The sequence below is a fragment of the Leptodactylus fuscus genome, chromosome 1, assembly GCF_031893055.1.
Source record: "Leptodactylus fuscus isolate aLepFus1 chromosome 1, aLepFus1.hap2, whole genome shotgun sequence".
In the NCBI taxonomy this organism is placed as follows: domain Eukaryota; kingdom Metazoa; phylum Chordata; class Amphibia; order Anura; family Leptodactylidae; genus Leptodactylus; species Leptodactylus fuscus.
The window spans coordinates 69,379,219-69,405,186 of NC_134265.1; the positions used below are offsets into that span (position 1 = coordinate 69,379,219).

Here is a 25,968-nt window from a genome sequence, read left to right on the forward strand (position 1 = left end):
GGGGGGGTGGGGGGGTAGATTAATATAACTTTACTGGTGCCTGAATAGCCTTTTTAAAGGCTATTCACGCATATGTGGGGCTCTATCAGCATGACTTTGCTGATAGAGCCCCTTTAAAATCGATCCTGAAATCTCAAAATTGGCTCAACCCTATAATTCAACCATTTGGCCATGTTCTGACCTTGTAAAAGCCAATGAATTCAATAGATGGTGGTGATTTGCTCAAATCCAAAATTATATACAGTATACTTATATGGGTTATTCTCTTTCCCTGTTTGATGGAAAGGTTCCTTGACACCATCAGATATAATCTTAGAGAGAAGTGTAGAGCAAGTATACAATTTCTCAAGAGCTCTACCACAGATAAAAAGAAGCAATTACATGATGGCTATTGATATCACTACATAGACATGTCAGAGTCTCTAGAGGGATGGACATTTTTTTCCATTAGGACCTTTATTAGGGTTATAGACAAAAATGCTTTCTTAGAGACTGCCAAACAGTAGGAATCCTAAGATCAGACAAAAATTCATAGCATAAATTAAAAAATGCAAGCTAAAAAATTATAGTTGTTGGCTGCACATTTTCCCATGTAACCTATATGCAAGCTGTATGACACTGAGAGATTGTACTAAAGGTTTTCTGCAAAATGATTTTTTTTTATTTACTATGTATTTGTAGTCCGGTCTATATACTATACTTGCTGGGCCCTTAATTGGCCAAGTAAAAGGACCCTAATATGCTTTATGTTAGACTTCGTACTACTGTCTAATAGGCAATATAAACTGACACTGTAAATGATATTGCAGTGACTAATGCTGGATAGTAAATCATTAGACTGTTACACTGTATGTTGACTTAATTTATGCCATAAATTGCACGAAAATTTTGGTACGTTTTTAGTACATGATTTATTTCACGCCATGTCATTTTCGGTGATGCCATGCCCACCTGTCAGGCAAGCCACATAAAGTATCTTATACAATTTGTATATGCGCTGTAAGGCCATTTCGTGTTGGTTATTTAGCATTTTCTGTCACTAGGACATTGTATGTTACATAGACATTGATACTGAAGTTTGGGTATTGACTGATTTAGATAATATAGATTACAGGACAATAATCTTGGAATGTAAAATCTATATTTAATGCCAATTAATAATGAGCACAGAGTAGGATTAGATAGAGTATAAAATCACCAAGTTCTCTTATGTTGTATCTGTACATTAGAGGTAAACTGAGTGCTCTGATTTTGGTGGTACTATTCTAGCTACCTAGTGTGTTGGGGGTGTCAGACTCACTCCAAGCACCATATATATGTTGGATTATAACATACCCAATCCCATGTTGTCAAAGAAGATAAGCCAAGGTCAGAGCAGTCTTTCCGTGGCTTATCCCCCTCTCTCTGTGGAAGTCACAACTTCTGTGTCATGATCAGGCAGACTTTTTAGAAAGGATTTGTCGTGGTAAGGGTCTTCCTTTATTGGCACTTTTATTAATAACTTCTTATTAGCAGTTTTCTCTGTGTTAATTGCTTTTTTTTCACTTTGAGTAGATAATTATTGCCTGCATATGTTTCCTATGACTTTGAGCAAGTCCCATTGTGTGTTTAGTCTAGCCATTTTAATGTGATACCTAATTAAGCTCATAAGATTTGTCTAAAAGCCTAGAAGGTTTTGTACAAAATGTTACACTATAATATTAAAGCATACTTCGTGTGGGAGCCAGCTTGGTGTCTCTGCTGTTTTTCATAGCAGAACATATGGTTTCCATAGGGTCATCGGAACCCATCCCAGATAGGTGGACACACTGTTGGCAATAAACCACCCACTAGTTTATAATAGCAGTAAGTCACTTTTGCATTCTTCATAGGGAGTCTGTATCATTGTACTGGCATAGTATATTCTGCTGAACTTACAATACACAATAAAGTGAAAATTATAGTGTGTGTGTGTATATATATATATATATATATAATATTATATATCTTCTGGAACAAAAGCCTACAAAAACAGTAAAAGAAGGCAGTATTTCAAAGCATGTTGCGGAATATGGAAGTGATATATATATAAAAATCATGTAGACACAGTAGGTACCTACAAATAGACACGTACAAAGAGTGCCATATCAAGAAATCAGTCTAAATTTGATACAAGAAACCCTGAACCCTTTAGGATTGTCTGCATTTCTGCATTAATAGGGTCTGATCGAAGTCACAATTAAAGTTAATCCCAATCTAACTTTGTAATAACCCATTGGTTATATTCACACGTTATATTGAGCACATTACGTAAATATCCACAGCGCAGGAAGAAACAGTAAGTAAACCCTTGCATGTTAGGGTACATTCACACGGAGTAACGTGCCGCGTGACCTGGTATGTATACACCGTGTGAGATTTTGAGCACCGTATACGCTCCCATTGATTTCAATGGGAGCCTGGATTGTATACGCCGCGTTATTTTGCGGCCGCAAAATCACGCGGCGTATACAAGACTAACTCCCATTGAAATCAATGGGAGCGTATACGGCGCTCAAAATCTCACACGGCGTATACATGCCAGGTCACACGGCACGTTACTCCGTGTGAATGCACCCTAATAACCTGTAGATCCTCTTTAGCAGCAATGACTTCCTCCAAATATTTGTAGCTGCAAATAAAATGTTCTCAGTGTTGAAGATAAATTTTGCACTGTTCCTTCATACTCAGGTATATTAGTTCATCAATATTTCAGGGATGTCTTGTGTGTACAGCCATCTTTAGGTCCTATCACAACATTTAGACATTTTGATAGGTTTAACGTTAAGACTTCTCCTAATTTGATGTATTCGCTTTTGGTCATTGTCTTGTTGCATCACCCAAACTCTCTCCAGCTTGAGGTCATGAACTGCAGTCCTTACATTCTTTTGTAAGATGTTCTGATGCACATTGGAACTGTATGTTCCTTCAGTGATTACAAGTAGTTCAGGCCCTCAGGCAGCCACACTGCCCTCAACCATGATGTTCATCCTTCACAGTCGGAATGAAGCTTTGGTGTATGTGTGTAGTCTTATTTTTCCACTAAGCCTGAGCCTAGTTGCGCATTTGTGGTAACACTTTATATTTTTGTCTGATCTGTCTATAGAACATTGTCCAAAACACATTGTGTAACATCTAGGCGGTGTCCGGAAAACTTGGAACGGACTACAATGTTTTTTTCTTTTGGTCAGCAGTGGCTGCCTTCAAGATGTCCTTCCTTGAATACTATTTAGTGTCTTCCCACTAAGATAGTCTACATAGATGAACTGTTAAACTATCTTTTGAGAACTTCATAAAGCAGTTTGTATAGAGGTTCATGATGGCCAACCTTTCTTGAGAAGAACAGATTTTCAGTAAGCAGCCCTTGGATGCCTTTATTTAAAGGACAAAGCACATGGAGAGGTCATTAGATAGATTTGACTTAACTTTTGTCCCAGCACTATGGATGTATACTAATTGTGTTAAATAAATGACAAGAACAGGGCAACTTTATTATTATTATTATTTTATTTATTGCTATTAGATTAAGTCTTCTTTATAATTGTGATTTAGATAACAGTCCAATCACACTTTTTTGGGGAGAAATACCGATAATTCTATATGGTTTACTATAGATCCCATGCACATTATACTTAGAATAGGGGAGAAAAGGAGAAAAGAGGTTCTCTATCAGGGGTGTAATTTGAGGGGGTGCCAAGGGTGCAGTCGCACTGGGGCCCAGGAGCCTTAGGGGGCCCATAAGCACTGGCATCAGTATTGAGGTTGCAGCTTCCATCTGGCCCATAACTTAAGGAGACCCACAGATTCCCCTAACCATACTAAGGTTCATTAAACTCCTTAGCACCCATGAGCATCACTATCAAGGATGGGATGAGGTAGGGGGCCCCGGACAAACATTGCACCAGGCCCACTAGACTTTAGTTATGCCACTGGTCTCTGTGATTTTGTCCCTGTAATATATGGTTATATTCTATTGTCTTGTGAAATATTTATGGCCTAGGTCTATCTGCTCTTCTTCTTTTTTTATACGCAATATACCTAAGGTTATGTTGACACACAGATATTTCACATGGATTTGGGCATTCCATACTGAAATTTATATGAAAAAGACTTAAAACTTGCCTCCCATTGTTGAAATCAGATTTCTAACCCATTGAACTACAAATACACATCAGATTTTTTTTTCCTAAAAAGAAAAATCTGTTGTGTGAACATACTGCGAGTAAAAGCATCCAAACAGATAGATATTCTCATAAACCAGATTGCAGAATGAAGAGATCATAATACAGCATGAAAAGTTATTTATGGCTGCCGCTGAGCCATAAGTGGCCTAACAGTGTGAACTGATCTTGTTGGATGGATCATTAGGTCTTGTCCATATACAGACATTATATATTATTACCTTTGTTGGAGTTTGTAGAGATATATTATCCTTTCTATCCTCTGTAGTCAGTGCATTGTTAACATTGAAGTATCCTGATGTATCGCCTTGTCCATTCTAATTCATGTTAGGTCAATTGTTCACTGAACATGGCAATTATATTTCATGCAAGACCTTCTGGCTCATATACTGTAAAGAGGAGAAGGTGATGTCTTTACTGTGATATATTAGAATTGAGGTAGATATATCCTAGATGTACAAATACTATGTAAGGAGTCATAGATACCAGTATATGAGAGTAATGGTCTGCGCCCCATTGCATAACTATGAGGATCAATATCTATTGTGTAGTGACCTGTGTCTTTGTGCCAAACTTAATTCATAAATAAGTTTCTATTGCACCAATTCAAAAATGGGAAGAACATTTCAATGTCGGTGAAAAAACATATAAAGAAAGCCAAGGACAGACAAGTAATTGTACTTAGGAATGTTAGACAGACCCATCTGTTCCTATTTATATATCGGATGCACTTGCAACCCCAGAATGTGTTCTTCATGTAGTATTGTATACGAAGTATGGATGTGTTAGGTAAATATAACCAAGATAAATTGACATTTTTGTGTCCACTATGATCTGTCTTAATCTCCTTTTCTCTTCTATTTTTATCTGTTCTGTTTTTCCTTGCACAGGTGATTTCTATTCCGTCCTTTCCAAACTCCTAGGAGAAAGGGAAGATGTTGTTCATGTCCATAAATATAACCCCACTGATATTATAGGGTCTGATCTAGTAGCAGAGATCACTAATGTGGTCCAAAAGAAAGACCCTGGCTGGTACATATCCAGACAAGTCTTAGCACATGACGAGAGGCCTGATGCCATTCTGGTCAGAGATCGAATTCACAAATTCCACAAGTTAGAATCCACACTGAGACCACCGGGCAATATGCTGTCCCTGGTGCAGCCAGCTAGACGTCATCAAGTGGACAACCAGCATCCAGGAGGTTGGTTGGGAAACATTCTCCAGTAGCTATGCTTGTTCTTGCTCCACATTAGCCTGAAGGGAAGTCTGGTGAGAATAAAAAAAAAACCTCTCCTTAAGGGTGACAATCCTTCCTCCATGTGAAAAAGCAATCACCTAGCATATAAAATGCAACCTTTCTGAGGTCTGCATCATGGTGATCTCCACACCAGTCTAAGGCTAGGACTACATGGTGACTTTGGTCTGGCAACATGAAGATCATAATTTTACGAAGTAACGACTTTAAATATATTTTTTTTGTTTTTTACAAGTTATATGTAACTTTGCTAACACTTATTTGAGTGTATATTGCAGTTACCGCTCTAGCAAGTATGGTGACTTAAAAACTGCACTCAATTCTATGCAAAGCGAATTACAATAGTTGCCCGACATTCATTTTTTATGCATGCGTGACTTGTATGTGACTTCTTGTCACGCAACGGAAGCCCCCACGTAGCCCTAGCCTTAGAGAAAAGACCAGACTATAAAATAATATTCTAGAGACAACACCATACAATTTATTATAGAAGTAACTCCCCGCTGTGAACGGCTCAGCAGTCTTCCAACTAGACACCTTTACCTATGGATATAATTTGCAAACTGAACTGTAGTCAGCCAATTCGAGCATTGGCGAGATTGCATTGAAAGAGCTAAGATCAAAAGCAGAACAGCGTGGAGAGTCGCTGAAGTTCCCGCTGTATTAATTGGCCTTTTTATCTTCAGCCCTGTGTCCACAGTGCAGGTCTGAAATCCTGACTCATTCCCTTCAGGTTTCTATGGCAGCAAACCTTGACGGCATTGCTTTTGTTTTAATTCGTGTTGTGGTCTCTACGATATTGATTGTGTTTAGTCTTTCTTGCTAATGTGGAAAGCCAGATAATAGTATGGCATGTGGCGATTATCCTTTTAAAAGTAAGCAATATGTATGCATGGCAGACATCTGTGCGTGGGCTGCTCTGCAGGCTGTCTTCACATCTCTGGCTGCCAAGTCGATGTTTCCAAATACATCTTTCCGTCTCATATTAATCATTCACTACATTCCTCTCCTCTTTTTTTGTGTGTATATTTAGAGCTCGTATTGCATGGTGCTTCTGTTGCAGGCCGGAAAAAAAATCAATAGCTCTATGGCATCATTGTTAATACATCAAGTTAATGTTGCAATATCTTAATGAATAGAAGTCATTATTATTGACTTTACAGTTTGTTGTGTTGAGCAGTTTACTTTATAAAGATGTTTAAGATTAATGATATAACCATGATATTTTCCTTGTATTTTTGTAAGATTTACTGATTTATTTTTTTTAACTAGTATGTGTTGTAAACCATTGTTTTCTATGATAATACCAATTTGGGAAATGGAGAGTGTCTCCCAAACCCTTCAACCCAGCCCTACAGAAAGATTAGGATCAAACTGAATCGCAGCCTCTGTTGTTCACAAGGGGCAAACCCAGTTTGATTCAGATGACCCTAATCTATCTATCTGTAGGGCTGGGGTGAAATGCTGGGTTTTGCTGACAGACTCCCTTTATAGCAAAGTAGTGGATAGTTGGATCTTCTCGCAACTGTGCTCAGCATTGCTGGTTATCTATAACACAAAGGCAATTTCAACACAGACAGGTCTACATGTAAAGGAGGATCATACTGTTCTGTACAAGACTGTAGATCATGACTGTGACAGTATCACAACTACTTTCTAGTGGATGGACAATGAGCGAGAAATCCACTTTATAGAGATTCTCTAATATTTATTGTCCATTTACCTTTATATAAAACTGGAATGATCTTATTTGTTACTTTCTATCTGAAAATTCTTGGATCTCGCCTGTTTGGAATTACACACTTTTCTGTCTCTCCAAATGTCACACCAGAATTTTGTGAATGATGACATTGCATGGACTATTCCACACATAGATTACCATTACAGCGTATAATTGGACAGGTTAGTTATAATGAAGGAGCAAACAGATTAGGCTATGTTCACATCTGCGGAGGAAAAAGTCTCTTTCCTCTGCTGGTTTCAGTTTTAAAACTATGGACACCCAGTAGACCCTCCCCCCCCCCCCCCAATATAGTCAGTAAGGTCCATCACATTCTGTGAGTTACTGTTATTTCAGCAGTCCACTTCTCCATTGTTCTGTTCCTCCAATGGACCAGAATAATGGAGAGACTACGCTAGTGTGATCCTAGCGTCAGCTGTCTTGAATATATACATTTGGTCTCTTAGATTATATAGGAGAATAGACAGAGAAAGATATTTACACTGTCCCTAACATACAAACATACATACTGTCTCTAGCTGCCCATGTAATGCTGTACTGAGGTACAATTTTGCACAGTGGTGTATTTTGTATGGGTTTCCCAATAAAATTGATATTTCATACCAGCAACATATTATTTAACTTACTGATCCTTGTGCGTCTTACTATTGGGACCTCTACTTTTAATATAATTTTGTGGCCTCAGTGCAAGGAAAGAGCAGCCAGTGTAGATATTGTTTTCTCTGCATCATTTTCAATCTGGCTAATGTTAGCTTCTTAATGCTAGCTTCTTTATTCCTCAGGTTAGTGAGTCTGGCGGCTGTTGGATTCCCACCAATCTTGAAGTTATGGTAAAGTCTAGAGATATAATAACTTAGGGCTCGTTCATATCTGCGCCCGATCTCCGTCTGTCAGGTTTCCGTCTTCTGCAGACAGGAGACAGAAACCCTACAGACAGTGGCCGGCCATGAGCGTTTTATGCTCTCCGCAGCGAAACCGTTTTTTTAACCGGACACAAAGTCCTGCATGTCCGACTTTGTGTCTAATTAAAAAAAAAAAAACGGTTTTGCCGCGGAGAGTGCAAAACGCTCACAGCCGGACACTTTTTAAACCCATTCAAATGAATGGGTTTGAAAAATGAATGGGTTTGAAAAATGCCTGCAGGTTTGTGTTTCCTATCCAGTTTCGGGCAGGAGACAGAAACCTGCATAATGGAGGCCGGGACGCAGATGTGAACCCAGCCTTACTTGTAGTGGATCAATTTCAATAGCTTTGCTACATTAGCTACTAACTGAGTTTTGACCATAGATTTCACTTTTTCAGCCCTTAGTGAACGGTCTCTTTTAGTCATTGATCACCAAACCATTTTCAGCGTTTTCTTTGGCGTCGCTTACCAAGGGTTTTATTTTATTTTTTTCATCAATGTAACTGTATGAGGACATTTTTTTTTTTTGCTGGACAAGCGGTAGTCTTTAACGGCAATATTTTGGGGTAGATATACCTCATTGGTGAACTTTTATTAATAGAGATGAGCGAACACTGTTTGGATCAGCTGATCCGAACAGCACGCTCCCATAGAAATGAATGGAAGCACCTGTGACGCCGGCCGCCGGCAAAGTCAGCGTCACAGGTGCTTCCATTCATTTCTATGGGAACGTGCTGTTCGGATCGGCTGATCCGAACAGTGTTCGCTCATCTCTATTTGTTAACCTTTTCTGAGAAGAATTATTACAAAACCAGCAATTTTGCCATCTAGCGTGCAGCTTAACCTGATAAATTTGTTCACTAGGTTGATACGATTAAATTGATAAATTCAATTTGTATAGTTTTTTTTTTTTATTTTGAAGTTTTAATTCTTTTGGAAGTAAAATTTGTGTAATATTTTTTCTATCACCACTTTCCAAGGCCCATAACGTATTTATTCTTTTGTTAACAGAATAGTGCGAAGGCTTATTTGTAGCTGGAAGACTTGACATTTTTATTGATGCCATTTTGGGGAACATAATGCTTCTTGATCATTTTTTATAATGCTTTTTTGCTAGACAAAAACAGACAAAAAAATGGCAATTCTGGTATTGTTTTTATATGCTTTCTAACACCATTTAGTGTGCAGGTGAAATAACATTACAGTTGTATGGGTATATTTATTTATTTATTTATTTATTTTACTTTATTTCACTTTTTTAATGCAACTTTTTTGTCCCCCTAAACCTACTATCCTTGTACCTTGTAGAAGGCGATTCTACAATATCCAAATATGTCTGTCAGCTTTGGAGCCCCATTTTCATGTAAATAGTAGTTTTATTTACATGCAAATGAGTGGGAAAGTGCTTTGCCTTAAAACCTAGAGCTGAGACCAAAGTGCAGTCCAGCTAAGGCACTCTCCCAAAGCACTTTTCCCTTCATTTGTTTATAAATAAAACAATGATGAAAATGGGGCGCCAAAGTTGAATAACAGAGACATAGTTGGAAATTGTAGAATCACCCCTACAAGGTGCTGGAATTAGGTTTATAACCAATTTGCTGCTGACAGATCGCTTTAAACTGTCCGATCAGGGCACAGTTTAGAAAAATAGTCTGCACAGAATGGAGAATGGTCCGCCAAATCCAGCCAGTCATTCTATACACTAATATTTTTGACCTGACTCTCACTTGAATATTCCAGCATCACAGTTTTAGTAGTTTTTGCAAGCTCTGCTCAACAATCCTCCAAATTAGTTCTTTTCACTTTCTTTAGTTAGCATGTAGTTAAACATCCTTGTGCACAGCGTGCTTGTAAAGAAAATTGATTCAGAACTCTGATATTGTCCTCCTGTGATTGGAGCTCTGGATCACGCCCCCTTGCCTACTCATGCCTGGCACCACCCACCTGACAGTATAGAGCTTAAATAGTATATCTGGCAATAAAACTGCACTGATTGCGGAATGGTGGGGCTAGAGAAGAAAAATTCCACCTTCATCATGGGAATCAGTGGTATGGTGTCTGTTAACAGATGCCGAGAACTGGAGGTTGTGAAAGGTCCTCTTTAAGGATCTTCGTAAATTATTGTTAAAGGCATCCACTGCCTACAGTAGGTTTACTTTTCTAGAATGAAACTAGATTTTTCATACCTTTTTAAAATTTTGCTAAAAATGTGATTCATGTTAGAGTTGTATAAATCTACCTTTCCTTTTATTGTCAAGTCATGTATTTATTTTTTAACTAAAATCAGGAACTGATTCCTAAGGTTTTGAAAGTTGTTCATTCTCTAGCTTTCCTGAATTGAGTTTTTTGTCCCACATTCGTAGGTTATCACCTATCCACAGTATAAGGGGGCGTTCACACTACCGTTGGTGTCCGATTGCAGTGTCCGTTGCGACTGTCCGTTCAAGATTTTAGCAACGGACACTAGCTGTGTCCGTTACAATTTCCATTCATTTCAATGGGATTTCATTTGCTGTCCGTTTGTGTCCTTAAGGGTCCGTTAACAACCATGTCCGTTTTTTCAAGCGGACAGAGAAATCACACATGCAGGATTTTTTTTGTCCGTTTGAAAAAACGGACAGAAAGTGTCCGTTTTTTTTTAACATTGAGGTCTATGGGCAATGGACATATAATGGACAGTAACTGATGGCCATCAGTTACAGTCCGTTATTTTCTGTCCGTTTATTTTCTGCACATGCTCAGAAAGCATAAACAGCAAAAAAGAAAAAACGGACAGTATAAAAAACGGACACTAACTGATGCTAACTGATACTAATGCGTCCGTTTTTTTTTTAAACTGATCCATTAAATGGATCAGTTAAAAAAACGGACACATTAACATCAGTTAGAATCAGTTAGTGTCCGTTACGCTGGGTTCACACCTGCGTTCATCTGTCCGTTCTGAGCTTTCCGTCTTCTGCATGCCAGAAGAGGGAAAGCTCAGACCGGGTCTGGCCGTGAGCGGCGGTGAGCGTTTTAGGCTCTCCGCCGCGAAACCGGATTTTTTTATCCGGACACAGAGTACTGCATGTCCGACTCTGTGTCCGGATTATAAAACCCGGTGTCGCGGCGGAGAGCATAAAACGCTCACCGCCGCTCACGGCTGGACAGCTTTCTCACCCATTCAAATGAATGGGTGAGAAAGTCTCCTGCAGGTTTCCGTCTCCTGCCTCTGTTTTAGGCAGGAAACGGAAACCTGAACTACGGAGTTCACAATGCAGATGTGTACGAGCCCTTAATGTCCGTTATGATAGGTGTCCATTTTTTTTCTTTTAAACGGACACCTTCATAACGGACACCAACGGTAGTGTGAACTCCCCCTAACTGTGAAGTGGCATGACTGCTGGCCAGATAGGTTTCACTGAAATGAGGGACATGTAACTGGTGGGGGACTTCTAGCTAGACACTTATCTCTTATCCTGTATCTTATTTATTTTTATAATAATGTAGATTGTGAGCCCCATATAGGGATCACAATGTACATTTTTCCCCATCAGTATGTCTTTGAAGTATGGGAGGAAATCCACACAACCACAGGCAGAACGTACAAGCTCCTTGCAGATGTTGTCCTTGGCAGGATTCAAACTCAGGACTCCAGCACTGCAAGGCCACCGTGTTGCCCCAGCTATTCTGTATCTTATAGGATAAGTAAATAAACTAGGCTATGGAGATCCAACATCTGGCAGCCTCATTGAACAGCTGTTCTCAGCAGTCACCGGCCCCAGAACTACCCCTTTACCGTACTTTAGCTGTTGTACTGATGTGGTTTGCTTGCTATGCTACCACTGTGCAATGTAAACAAGGACTTAGGGTTCTCTTTAGGACATTGGATCGCCTGAGCACTTTATTCCTAAAAGCTGCTATGGAAATGGCTGCTTTTAGTGTAATTATCTCTAGTACATTACCCAATATGATTTATGAACTGTCAGATACATTTTTCTACCATGTTTTCCTGGATCGAATGCCAACAAGCTGGATAATTATAAGAAGCAAAAAGAGCAGTCTCATTTCCTCCAGATTCACCAGTGACTAATATAACATTTTACAAATGGATCGCCGAGTATGAAAATATTTGTTCCAGCAGCAGCAGATTATTATTCTTCCTTACTGCAGGACAAGCCCTTTGTTGGGATTCATTACTGGCATATGTTACAAGTCTACAATTTATTTTTCCTTTTTATTTTCAAGCAGTAAATTTTTGAAACACTGGGCGGTTTCCTTGGCAACACTGAGCGTGTGTGAAATGTATTCTGTATACACTGTATCTGATAGGAACGTATTTATGAGGCACGAGCAACAATGTGGCCACTGCTGTGCATTTGTGCTAGTTTAATGAATTTTCGCCTCTGTGAAAACATGAGTTAATAGTTTCTGTTTAGATGCAGCGGAGCCAATCTAAGCTGGCTGTAATATGTCTCTGGTTGGCACACTCAGTACTGGACTATAGATAGCACTATGAGGTCCAAATAAAAGATGGTGGAGGACCCTGGACAAGTATTCTGCGGGGGGTCCGGTCACCCTTTCATTCTTTTAAAGGTAAATGTAGTTCAGAAAATGGACCTTTATCAAAACCTTTTTCTATAGAGGTTATTATCTTATATTATGGTAGTACATGTACTGAGTTCCATGTACTGTACAATGCCTGTATTTCTACATAGATCACCCCTCCCCCCCACCCAACTTCTAGAAATTAATACATGATCTTTATCTATAGAGGGTTTTCTATGAACTGGTTAATAATAAATGCTTTTGATCTTGTATATCATATACCATAGACCCTTAGTCCAATAATACTACCATTTAGTGGTAAGGTACCTGTTCTTCATGGTATTAGTGGGGAAAATGTTGCTGCTTGGGGGTATTATTAAGGGCAATGCTACTGCCAATGAGGAAGAGTTTGCTAGGCTTTATTGCTTACTTATTTACTTATTGTGATACCTTTCCATCCCCCTGATATCTCTGCTATAGGACACGTGCATGCAGGACCTGTACACTCAAAATCACGTGACATGGTCCTTTAGCCGTCTACCCATAGATAATAATGGAAGGCCGGTAGTATATTTGCAGACATGCCGCCTCCTGCAGTCTGAGTGCAGCTCACCAGCATCACTGTAATGCTTCTGAGGATGAGCTGATATTGAGGGTGAGCAGGTTTTGACCCCTAATTCTCCTATTTGGGGGTGGTGGAGATCTCAGGGCACGCACAGAATTGCTCAGAAATGCAATAATCTACTATTGGATTTAGTGATCATACAGGAGTTTTCTAGCTTTATGTAAATAAATTATAACCACTGTAAAAATAAAAAAAATCTGTAAAATATTTAGTAGAAGAAGCAGTAGAACTACTGTATATTTGCCTCTGAATGTATGGTTCTCAGTCACTGACAGCAAAAATCTTAAAAATACTTTTAAGTGATTAAGGTTTGTTAAACTAAACTGGAAACCCCCTTAAAATGTTGAACTTTGGCCACTGAGTATCCTTCAGGTGACCTTAAGTCTAGGGGCCCACGTTGTACAGCCATGGCGGAAACGCCATGGCAAAAAACACTGCGCTTTGCAATACTGCAAAGTGGATGAGATTCTGGCTAATCCAGCAATGGCAAAGCTGGGTTTTCAAAAATCGCCGCATGTCAATTATACCTGCGAAAACGCTGGAAGTACCAAGAACTAGACACCAATCACTATGGTTTAAGGCCATCAATATGTAAGGCCCAGAAAACCCCTGTAAGTACAGTGTTGTCCAAAAGTATTGGCACCCCTGCAATTCTGTCAGATAATACTCATTTTCTTCCAGAAAATGATTGCAAGCACAAACTCTTTGGTATTATTATCTTCATTTAATTTGTCTTCAATGGAAAACCACAAAAAGAATTGTCAAAAAGCTAAATTGGATATAATTCCACATCAAACATAAAAAAGGCGGTGGACAAAAGAATTGGCACTGTTTGAAAAATCATGTGATGCTTCTCTAATTTGTGTAATTGACAGCACCTGTTACTTACCTGAGGCACCTAACAGGTGGTGGCAATAACTAAACACTTGCAGCCAGTTGAAATGGATTAAAGTTGACTCAAACTCTGTCCTGTGTCATTGTATGTACCACATTGAGCATGGAGTAAAGAAAGAAGACCAAAGATCTGTCTGAGGACTTGAGAAGCAAAATTGTGAGGAAGCATGAGCAATCTCAAGGCTACAAGTTGATCTCCAAAGACCTGAATGTTCCTGTGTCTACCGTGCGCAGTGTCATCAAGAAGTTTAAAGCCCATTGCACTGTGGCTAACCTCCCTAGATGTGGACGGAAAATAAAAATTGACGAGAGATTTCAACGCAAGATTGCGCGGATGGTGGATAAAGAACCTCGACTAACATCCAAACAAGTTCAAGCTGCCCTGCAGTCCAAGGGTACAACAGTGTCACCCCGTACTATCCGTCAGTGTCTGAATGAAAAGGGACTGTATGGTAGGATACCCAGGAAGACCCCACTTCTTACCCAGAAACCTAAAAAAGCCAGGCTGGAGTTTGCCAAAACGTACCTGAAAAAGCCAAAAACGATTTGGAAGAATGTTCTCTGGTCAGATGAGACAAAAGTAGAGCTTTTTGGGAAAAGGCATCAAGATAGAGTTTACAGGAAAAAAAAAAAAAAGAAGCCTTCAAAGAAAAGAACACGGTCCCTACAGTTAAACATGGCGGAGGTTCCCTGATGTTTTGGGGTTTCTTTGCAGCTTCTGGCACTGGACTGCTTGATCGTGTGCATGGCATTATGAAGTCTGAAGACTACCAACAAATTTTGCAGCATAATGTAGGGCCCAGTGTGAGAAAGCTGGGTCTCCCTCAGAGGTCATGGGTCTTCCAGCAGGACAATGACCCAAAACACACTTCAAAAAGCACTAGAAAATGGTTTGAGAGAAAGCACTGGAGACTTCTAAAGTGGCAGCAATGAGTCCAGCCCTGAATCCCATAGAACACCTGTGGAGAAATCTCAAAATGGCAGTTTGGAGAAGGCTCCCTTCACATCTCAGGAACCTGGAGCAGTTTGCCAAAGAAGAATGGTCTAAAATTCCAGCAGAGCATTGTAAGAAACTCATTGATGGTTACCGGAAGCGGTTGTGTGCAGTTATTTTGTCTAAAGGTTGTGCTACCAAGTATTAGGCTGAGGGTGCCAATACTTTTGTCCGGCCCATTTTTGTAGTTTTGAGTAAAATGATCAATGATTTGACTTTTTTTTCATTCTCTTTTGTGTTTTTTCATTGCAAGCAAAATAAATGAAGATATTAATACCAAAGAATTTGTGCTTGCAATCATTTTCTGGAAGAAAACGAGTATTATCTGACAGAATTGCAGGGGTGCCAATACTTTTGGCCAACACTGTATGTGCGTCTGCCAAGTAGACAGGGCTTTAGCTGCGATTCCCTGAGATTAGAAAAGCTGATATGGACTGTTTCACAGTGTAGAGATCCAAGAACTGCTTATTGGCTAAGGTTTCCCATAGAGGTACATAGAGATGAGTGAGTACTGTTCGGATCAGCCGATCCGAACAGCACGCTCGCATAGAAATGAATGGACGTAGCCGGCACGCGGGGGGTTAAGCGACCGGCTGCCGTCAAAGCGGAAGTACCAGGTGCATCCATTCATTTCTATGGAGTGTGCTGTTCAGATCGGCTGATCCGAACAGTACTCGCTCATCTCTAGAGGTACAGGCTAAAACTTTACATACAGATACAAATGAAGTGACTTTCGTGGTCATGATGCTGCTGAGCACACACCGTTCCATCCATGCAATAGTGGCTGTATACAAATAAAAGCACTGTGGAAAAAGTGTAGATCCCGGACAGTTCTTGAGCTTAGTTAGCTACTTTACGCTAATCCACCTTTAGTAACATAAATATGTCCTATTTCAGGTTATTCCGATCCACTAAGCAAAAAGAGCATTAATAAGTTAAAGGGAGTCTGTCAGGTCCAGACTTCCTCCCAAATCAATAAGAGTGCAGTATAGTGCAGGTTCAATAGGAGCAAAAACATTTCTTTTGTGGCCACAAACCTATGAAGAAGTACAAAGACAATCATATTTTTATGGACCTGATTTACCGAATTTGCCTACAGACATCTTCAAGTTCTCCAGCTTTGCATTGTAGTCGCTGCACCAAGCGCCCCTTTAGCTGTAAATAACATTTTGTCTCTGTCACAGCTGTCTGTAGCCAAATCTGTCAATCCAGGCCCCCTATTATTGGTTTGGGGGGCATTTTGAACCTGACAGACTCCCTTTCAGGCTGTTTATGTGGTTGATACTTGGCCTACAAATAAAAAAAAAAAATCATCTTAGACTTTGTCGGGCTGAAGAATGTTTGTTAGATAACGCTGTTTACCAGAATCAAATGCAGCAAACCATTTTTATCTTTTTATGTAGGTTGCTATGGGAAGTAAATGGACCTCCCCCAAATCTTTGACATAAGATTGCAATGTGGAATTTCACTGTGCTCAGGATTTCAGATCATTGGAAAGATCCCATTCTGTTCATAAGTGTTTCCATCATGGACACTGTGATGTTCGCGTAAAGCATGCGCTCTTGGCAATTGTTAATCACAGGATTGTAAGACCGCTAGATAGTGAAACCCGAAGCATTACTATAAAGTGACACCATGGTGGTGTAAAGTACAACAACAGCTACAAGGATCTCAGGTTTGGGTGCAGCTTCTCAGCCATGGATACCCACTCATGCAAACCCATAATAAACACCTCTGAAACTTTTAGGGAGTTTGAAATGCAGAATTCAGTTTTTGGTTGTTTTGCACTACAGCACCCAGAAGTTACATTCTGTGAGCTTGTATGGTCTGTGACATGTCTGTTCTTCTAGACATTGTTTCCACCTGTTAATTACAGTATTGTAGGTGATCAGACTAGCACTGCTAAAATGGGGGGGTATTATGGGGCTGCTATGTGGAAGCAACATGAACATACACAGTCCAGTCACATTATTGTGACCACCTGTCAAATTCCAGAATAATCACCTTTGTCAGAGCGGACCGCTGCGAGACGTGCAGGAAGAGAGGGGATGTTGTGATGATGGTCACTGGGATGTTGAACCATGCCGACTCCAGTGCCTTCGCCATCAGCGCTAGGTTACATGGTTGAGCATCCATGGCGCGAACAACCTGATCAAGGGGGTCCTACAGATTCTCGATTGGGTTCAAGTCTGGGTAATTTGCTGTGCAAGGGAGTACAGTAAACTCATCCTGGTGCTCCTCGAACCACGCACATACACTGCAAGCTTTATGACACGTCACATTGTCCTGCTGGTAGATGCCATCATCCTGAGGAAAAACAATTTGCATGTAGGGGTGAACATGGTCCGCAAGGATAGATGCATACTAGTGTTTATCCATCATGCCTTCCACAATGATGAGTGCAGCCAGATGGCTGATGACATGTGCCTTCTGCGATTGGTTATTTAACAATGACGTCAAAAGTAGGCGGTGGTCACATTAATATGACTGGACTGTGTATAAGTAGACTGACAGCTATAAATTCATATATCAGCAATATGATTTGTATGATATTTAGGGACTTACATTTCTGTGGTAGGATTCCTCACGGGGGTTCAAGTTGAAGTCTGCCAGGGTATCCGAGATGTTATAAGAAGTGCACCAAACCTTGTCCTGTTTTCAGAACATTTACTTGTTTCTAGAACTCCTACAATTCTTAGTATTACGGTATCAGCATGTGTTTTAAAGTCCCAGTCTCTTCGGAAACTTGTTTTAATGTGCTTTTATATAGTGTTTTATTGTTAAGCTATTATTCTGTTTCGGACAATTACTTGGCATGGTTGAGCGATTGGCAGAGACTTGGGATAATTACAGCGTGAACTGATTTATCAGACACAAATATAGCAGTGATAACTGGCTCAGGCGGCACTCGCAGGGCAATGAATAGTACTGCAGTCATGTTCAAACACTCTTCCAACTCACTTGGCACTCGGCTTGTGCCACTCTGATTTATAGCTCAAAGTCTTGAAATTTTCTAATGACCATTCAGTCACTTAAATTAAGCGTCAGTTCTAATTACCGTGTCTTCACATTTGTCATTATCAGGCCTTGTGTGCCCTTGGTGTCACACGAATATACAGTCTAAGCTTTAGTTATTCATTTTTAGTTATATATTTTTACAGCACAGATTAAAATATAAATGATGTATTTTCTATGAATGTTCATTCAAACGGCCAGACAAGATTATTAGCGCCTGTCAAAGGGCACTCATAGCTCAATGCTTAAGGAAGTGGTGGCATTCTTGTGTCTTGTATGACAAGTCAGTAGGAATGAGCTATAAAGCCAGATACGACTCATGCAGAAGAGTAGCATTGTTTCAGGGGAACGTAGCCATGGGATGCTAATACTTTACAAGTGTAAAAGACATGGTCAATGCAAGTTTTTAATACCTATCAACAAAAAAGATTTGTAACTGTTTAAAGGGATTTTCCAGGCAAACTGTAAAAACCGAGCGAGGCATGGGGATGGGTTACAAAAAACAAAAAGAAAGAAAAGCAATACTCACCTACTACTCGTCCTCCACTCCGGTGTTGGGTTCCCCATTTTATCCTCAGGCTGTAAGTGAAAGGGCTCAGTTGTCCACTGCTTACTACTCCCTATCCTTACCACTCACATGTTGGGTACTGGTGACATTATTGCTAATCCACCATTTCCTTACAGCCTGACCAGTGCCAGCATGGAATGGAACAGGGAACCCATTGCTGCAATGGAAGGCTTGAGTATCACTTGTTTTTTTTGTTTTTTTTTTGCAATTTGCATTTGTCATAGGTAGATCTAGAAAATCAGGCCCTGCCGCCAATGTACTTGCATAGCCATAAAAACATAATTTTCTCTATATCTCTTTATTTTCATTCACTTGAATGGGACTGAGCTATGAATTGGCTAAGTGACCTACAAATGTATCTTCACATGGCCTGAGAATTATAAGTGATGCTCATGGAGTGCCACTGCTCCATCAAACAGCTGATCTGGATGTTTGACCCTCGCTTATCTTCAGTCGGGCTAAACTCCTTTAGGCTAAAGCCCCACAATGTAGAGAACAAACTTATTTTTGTTGCAGATTGTGTTGCTTTTTTTTTTTTTTTAGTCAAAGCCAGGAGTGGATTGAGCAGAAGGTAGAAGTATAAGAACTTCTTATGTTTCCCATTCTGTTTGTAGTCATTCTTGGGTTTGTCTCATGAAAACACAACAAAATCTGCAACAAAAACTTAGCCCTTAAACATCTTCAAGTTACCTTCACCAACTACATGGGCAACAGATATGTGAAATCTCCAGTGATCTCCATATGGCGGCTTTCCAGAGACTTGGAATGGCACTGTTATGTGGGATCCTATTCATCTCTAGACTGCCTGTGCTAGTGTATGGATGGATAGACAGAGAAACTGCCATGATGGCTGTATGAAATGTGAAAGGGATGATAATTCTAAGGATGCTATCGCATCTTAATTTTCACATGGATTCCAACAGGCTTTCCATGACAGAATCTCCATAAATCCGCTATCTGCCTCTGACTGTCTCCAGTAGGAATCTGCTCTGTATTTGATATATTTCATTTCTACACGCACAACTAGATTAACATTGTGGGGGAATAAAACCAATAAGTCCGTTTTGGCAGAGAAACATTGCTATAAAACCATAGCAGGTGGTCATATAACCCCATACAAGGAAGCTAAATTTACATGTATATTACATGCAATACAATAAGGAAATGTGTTCCTAAGAGATTCATAGAAAAACCACTAAATGATATTGTACGATGAACGCATCAGGATTTCTTAATGTATGTGTCTAGGACACGAGGTGCAATGGTGGATTGGCAGATATCCTGGACTGTCTGTAGCTGCACTAACATTATTTTTCCATATTTCTGAGCTCTGTTGGTAGCTAGCCCAAGCACTGTATATGCTGAATTTATGGTATAAGATGTAGTGGGGGCCCTATTCACATTCACCCTCTTTTGCCTCTAGGTTTTCACTTGGAAGAAGACGTTGACTGGCCGGGAGTAAACTTAAAAATCGGGCAGGTGTCCGGGCTAGCGCTGGACCCCAACAACAATCTGGTTATTTTCCACAGAGGTGACCATGTGTGGGATGCAGAGTAAGTAACAGGATTTATAGGAGAATGGCTTCTTCTTCTTAAAAAAAAAATAATAAAAAAAAAAATATATATATATATATATATATATATATATATATATATATATATAAAGAAAAACATACCTGGTATACAGTAAGTGTTCATGTATATATGCTCAACATATAACAGACAACAGCCATTATTGTATAGACGGTATGTATATATTATGTGTCTTACATCTATATAAATTCTAAGATCATAGTGGTCAGGGAATATATTTTGTATATGAAGACTTGTTACATCATCATTGGATATTGTTTCATGATGTAATGACTTTTATATATTGTTAAGTAAAAACAGAAGAATTTTAGTGTAAAACTGATGTTACTACATTTCCGTCCAAATCAGGTGAATGGGGCTTAATAGGAGCAACAGACAATGCCCATGGACAGCAGTGACAACAACGTGACCCCTATATTTGTCACTCCACCTGAACTGTAGCTACAAAATATCATCATTACCTGTTCTTTACCTTGTTTCATACTGTCCTAAGGCACCGTCATAGAGTGCGCCTTTACTATGAGAAGTAGCTACACTGTTTATAACTTTGATACTTTCGCCCTCTGGTGTACAAACAGAGAATTGTCACAATTGTCTGTGTGTTTTGTTCCATTTGGGAGCTGGTACATGTATTAAGAGAAGATAAGATAATCCTTTAATAGTCCCACAGTAGTGAAATTTCAGTATGTTACAGCAGCATAGTAATACACGTACAGGATAATACACAGTAGTATATTACAGAAGGAGACACACATAAGCTGAGAAGACAAGATATACTGGGAGTCCTATCCCTATTATTAATGTAAAACTATTAGATGCTATTTGGCAGTCTGGATGTCTTTCTTTACAGATATAAGATGACAGGTTATATGGATTACATTCTGGCGATGAGCAGTTGATCCCAAGATCTTCTCTGACTACCATGTTTGGAGTCAGACTCTATCTCTCTAATATGAGGCAATTGGAAAGTTTGTTTTTTGCCTTTCTCTGGTTCTCCTATGTAAGATCATATCTTGAACTTATTAGATTTGTCTTTTTTTTTTCTTCTCATGTTAGAGCTCATTCACAGTCTTCATTGACAAACCAATGGACTTAAACGTCGACTTATACAGACTGAGCCCCCTCTATCTGCATCCATGTCCATTTACTCTAATGTAATAAAGAATAAAAGACAGAAGCCTTCTTCAATCTTGATTATTTTTAGTGGGACTTTTTCTTGTAATAATAATAATATAATAATAAATTTTATTTATATAGCACCAACATACAGTCCTATGAAAAAGTTTGGGCACCCCTATTAATCTTAATCATTTTTAGTTCTAAATATTTTGGTGTTTATAACAGCCATTTCAGTTTGATATATCTAATAACTGATGGACACAGTAATATTTCAGGATTGAAATGAGGTTTATTGTACTAACAGAAAATGCGCAATATGCATTAAACCAAAATTTGACCGGTGCAAACGTATGGGCACCCTTATCATTTTATTGATTTGAATACTCCTAACTACTTTTTACTGACTTACTGAAGCACAAAATTGGTTTTGTAACCTCAGTGAGCTTTGAACTTCATAGCCAGGTGTATCCAATCATGAGAAAAGGTATTTAAGGTGGCCAATTGCAAGTTGTTCTACTATTTGAATCTCCTCTGAAGAGTGGCATCATGGGCTACTCAAAACAACTCTCAAATGATCTGAAAACAAAGATTGTTCAACATAGTTGTTCAGGGGAAGGATACAAAAAGCTGTCTCAGAGATTTAACCTGTCAGTTTCCACTGTGAGGAACATAGTAAGGAAATGGAAGACCACAGGGACAGTTCTTGTTAAGCCCAGAAGTGGCAGGCCAAGAAAAATATCAGAAAGGCAGAGAAGAAGAATGGTGAGAACAGTCAAGGACAATCCACAGACCACCTCCAAAGAGCTGCAGCATCATCTTGCTGCAGATGGTGTCACTGTGCATCGGTCAACTATACAGCGCACTTTGCACAAATAGAAGCTGTATGGGAGAGTGATGAGAAAGAAGCCGTTTCTGCACGTACGCCACAAATAGAGTTGCCTGAGGTATGAAAAAGCACATTTGGACAAGGCAGCTTCATTTTGGAAACAAAAATTGAGTTGTTTGGTTATAAAAAAAAGGCGTTATGCATGGCGTCCAAAAAGAAACAGCATTCCAAGAAAAACACATGCTACCCACTGTAAAATTTGGTGGAGGTTCCATCATGCTTTGGGGCTGTGTGGCCAATGCCGGCATCGGGAATCTTGTTAAAGTTGAGGGTCGCATGGGTTCCACTCAGTATCAGCAGATTCTTGAGAATAATGTTCAAGAATCAGTGACGAAGTTGAAGTTACGCCGGGGATGGATATTTCAGCAAGACAATGATCCAAAACACCGCTCCAAATCCTCAGGCATTCATGCAGAGGAACAATTACAATGTTCTGGAATGGCCATCCCAGTCCCCAGACCTGAATATCATTGAACATCTGTGGGATGATTTGAAGCGGGCTGTCCATGCTCGGCGACCATCTAACTTAACTGAACTTGAATTGTTTGTCCAAAATACCTTTATCCAGGATCCAGGAACTGATTAAAAGCTACAGGAAGCGACTAGAGGCTGTTATCTTTGCAAAAGGAGGATGTACTAAATATTAATGTCACTTTTTGTCATACTTTTGCACCGGTCAAATTTTGGTTTAATGCATATTGCGCATTTTCTGTTAGTACAATAAACCTCATTTCAATCCTGAAATATTACTGTGTCCATCAGTTATTAGATATATCAAACTGAAATGGCTGTTGCAAATACCAAAATATTTAGAACTAAAAATGATTAAGATTAATAGGGGTGCCCAAACTTTTTCATAGGACTGTATTCCGCAGCGCTGTACAATTTGTAGGGTTCAAATACAGACAGATACATAACAAAGAAGGTCATTTCACACAATGGGACTGAGGGCCCTAAAGCTTCTGTCTTGTTTTTTACATTAGAGTGAATGGAGACAGATGCAGATGGAAGGGGCTGTGTCTGCATTAGTCTTTTGCTTAGAGTCTTATGACGGATGAGAACAATGGACTTCAATGATGGCAGCATCAACCTAGTCTTACTTAGTTGCTATAAATAATTGAACTCACAGCATTCTATTTTTATCTGGATTATTTTCTATTCTGTACCATTCCTCATCATCTTTATTATTTGGTTGCAGCTCCTTTGACAGGAAGTTTGTTTATCAGCAAAGAGGCATTGGACCCATTGAAGAAAGCACCCTACTTGTGGTTCATCCAAACAACTCTTCTGTTCTGCGCGCCACTGGCAGGAACCTGTAAGTTGGTTGTGTATGGATTGGGATTTGCATATATTGTTCACAGTTTTACACTTTATGCAACCACTGACTATTCCAGATCTACAGTGTGATAGAGAACAGATCCTAGATGGCCGGGTGTTATTAGGCCTCATACACACAACTGTACTTTTTATCCGCAATTGCAGAGTTTGCATCAAACTATGGACCCTTTCATTTCTATGGGCCCGTACACGCTGCCATCATTTATGAACAGAGTATAATATGTTCTGATAGAGTTGTGGAAAATGTGATGTGATAAGAATCTGCAAATGTTGTATCTATTGGGAGGGCATGGGAGCTTATAGATGGGCACAGAGGATTTATGGAGATCTGCTCTTACCATCTGCTATTTCCACTTTGCCCCATAATTAACATAATTAATGCATCAAAATTTCTATGAAAATGGAATATTTAAGACAAGAGCAATGTAAATCAGTTCCACATTAGACTAAGCCCATGTGCTGTCTTTCTGATTGTGTTCACTCCTGTCCTGTCACTTGTATTCCATCTCAAGACAGATATAACAGAGATTTCAGGATGGAAGTCATCTTAGCAGAAGGAGCGGGGCAGGAAAACCACTTAATGATAGGAGATAGAAGCATTCTTCTCTGATAACATATATAACTATTGATTTATTCAGCGTTTGTTGAAATGACCAGGCCTCATAAGCACTGACAATCTTTTGTTGTGTAAGGGTCCATTCACACGGAGTAACGTGCCGCATGACCTGGCACGTATACGGCGTGTGAGATTTTGAGCACCGTAAAAGCTCCCATTGATTTCAATGGGAGCCTGGATCGTATACGCCGCGTTATTTTGCCGCAAAATCACGGCCGCAAAATAACGCGGCGTATACGATCCAGGCTCCCATTGAAATCAATGGGAGCTTTTACGGCGCTCAAAATCTCACATGCCGTATACGTGCCAGGTCACGCGGCACGTTACTCCGTGTGAATGGACCCTAAGTTAAATTTCCTATTTTTTTAATACATTAAAATCCTAGTTCTATTTTTGAATAATAAATACATTTTATTAAATTCTTTATGTTCTTCAGCTTTACTAATATCACATATTTACTTGTTCTATTGCAGATTTTATTTGCCCCATGGGTTAACGGTCGATGGAGATGGCAACTTTTGGGTCACTGATGTTGCTCTTCACCAGGTACAATATAAGTATGGAAAATTTAGCTTCTGGCTCTTGCAAATTTCAGAGCCAAAAAGACCAGTCAGGTAGTCAACATTATATTTTTGTTGGCTCACCAATGAGAACTGCCATAGACATGAATAGGAAAGAAGTCATGGTGTAAGGTAGCAGTACCAAATTTCATGGCACATTGACTCGCCTGCTTCTGGATTTTCCAGGGCTGGATTAAGTGTGCTTCCTCACCTATCGAAACACTGGATGTGAACATACAATTCTGTATTGCCAACCAAGGTCCTAAGGCTTCCTCTTGGGGGTTGCTGAAAGACATACATTACAAGAAATGAGCCATAGCCTTACAGCTGATTTAACAAACCAGCGAGGGAACTAAGGGACATTATACTGTGTGTGGGGGGACATAAAAGAGGCAGTATCCTGTTTTTATGGCCTCTTATGGGCATTATACTGGCAGGGAAACTAAGGGCGCAGTATTAGGACCCCTCAGACATACATTTGTTTGGGGTATCTAGAAATGCTAAGTTCACCCTGGCAAGAAGAAAGGAATGCACAAAAGAAGTAAGACTTCAGGGTCAGACTAAATAGCTCTGTTTGTAACCATGCAGGCACACAGATTTTCGTAGAAGCTGTACACACAAAAATGAAGCAGATTTGGCAGCATGGTGGCTCAGGGGTTAGCACTGCAGTCTTAGAGCACTGGAGTCCTAGGTTCAAATCCTTGCCAAGGACAATATCTGCAAGGAGTTTGTATGTTCTCCCTGTGTTTGTGTAGGATTCCTCCCATATTCCATAGACATACTGATAAGGAAAAAGAAAACAGAAGCAGATATTAAAGCAAGCCTTTTTACAAAGTGTTTTTAAAAAAAATTTATACATTGGAGCAATAAAAACTTGGCCTTGTAGCTTCGGCTTTGGTACTAAAACCCCATTTCTTTTCATTGAAGGTGTTCAAGCTTGGACCTCATGGCTCTACTCTATTAACCCTGGGGGAAGCTTTCCAACCAGGCAGTGACAAAAAGCATTTCTGTCAGCCAACTGATGTTGCAGTGGATCCCATAACCGGCAACTTCTTTGTATCTGATGGCTATTGCAACAGTAGAATAGTACAGTATTCGCCCCATGGGATGTTTATCATGGAGTGGGGAGAAGGT

At 39.7% G+C, this 25,968-nt stretch overlaps 1 protein-coding gene across 6 annotated transcripts in view; it reads left to right on the top strand.

The window, feature by feature from the left end:
* Positions 1 to 25,968, top strand: part of PAM (peptidylglycine alpha-amidating monooxygenase) — a 174,472-nt gene that overhangs the window by 139,977 nt on the left and 8,527 nt on the right. For 4 of the 6 annotated variants that reach the window (XM_075271700.1, XM_075271690.1, XM_075271716.1 and 1 more), the window contains exons 15-19: positions 5,090 to 5,401; positions 20,147 to 20,276; positions 23,519 to 23,635; positions 24,748 to 24,820; positions 25,762 to 25,966. In XM_075271700.1, the coding sequence (XP_075127801.1) occupies positions 5,090 to 5,401; positions 20,147 to 20,276; positions 23,519 to 23,635; positions 24,748 to 24,820; positions 25,762 to 25,966 (837 nt within the window). The remainder of the gene's footprint in view (positions 1 to 5,089; positions 5,402 to 20,146; positions 20,277 to 23,518; positions 23,636 to 24,747; positions 24,821 to 25,761; positions 25,967 to 25,968) is intronic. The other 2 variants (XM_075271726.1, XM_075271734.1) reach the window with 1 other exon arrangement.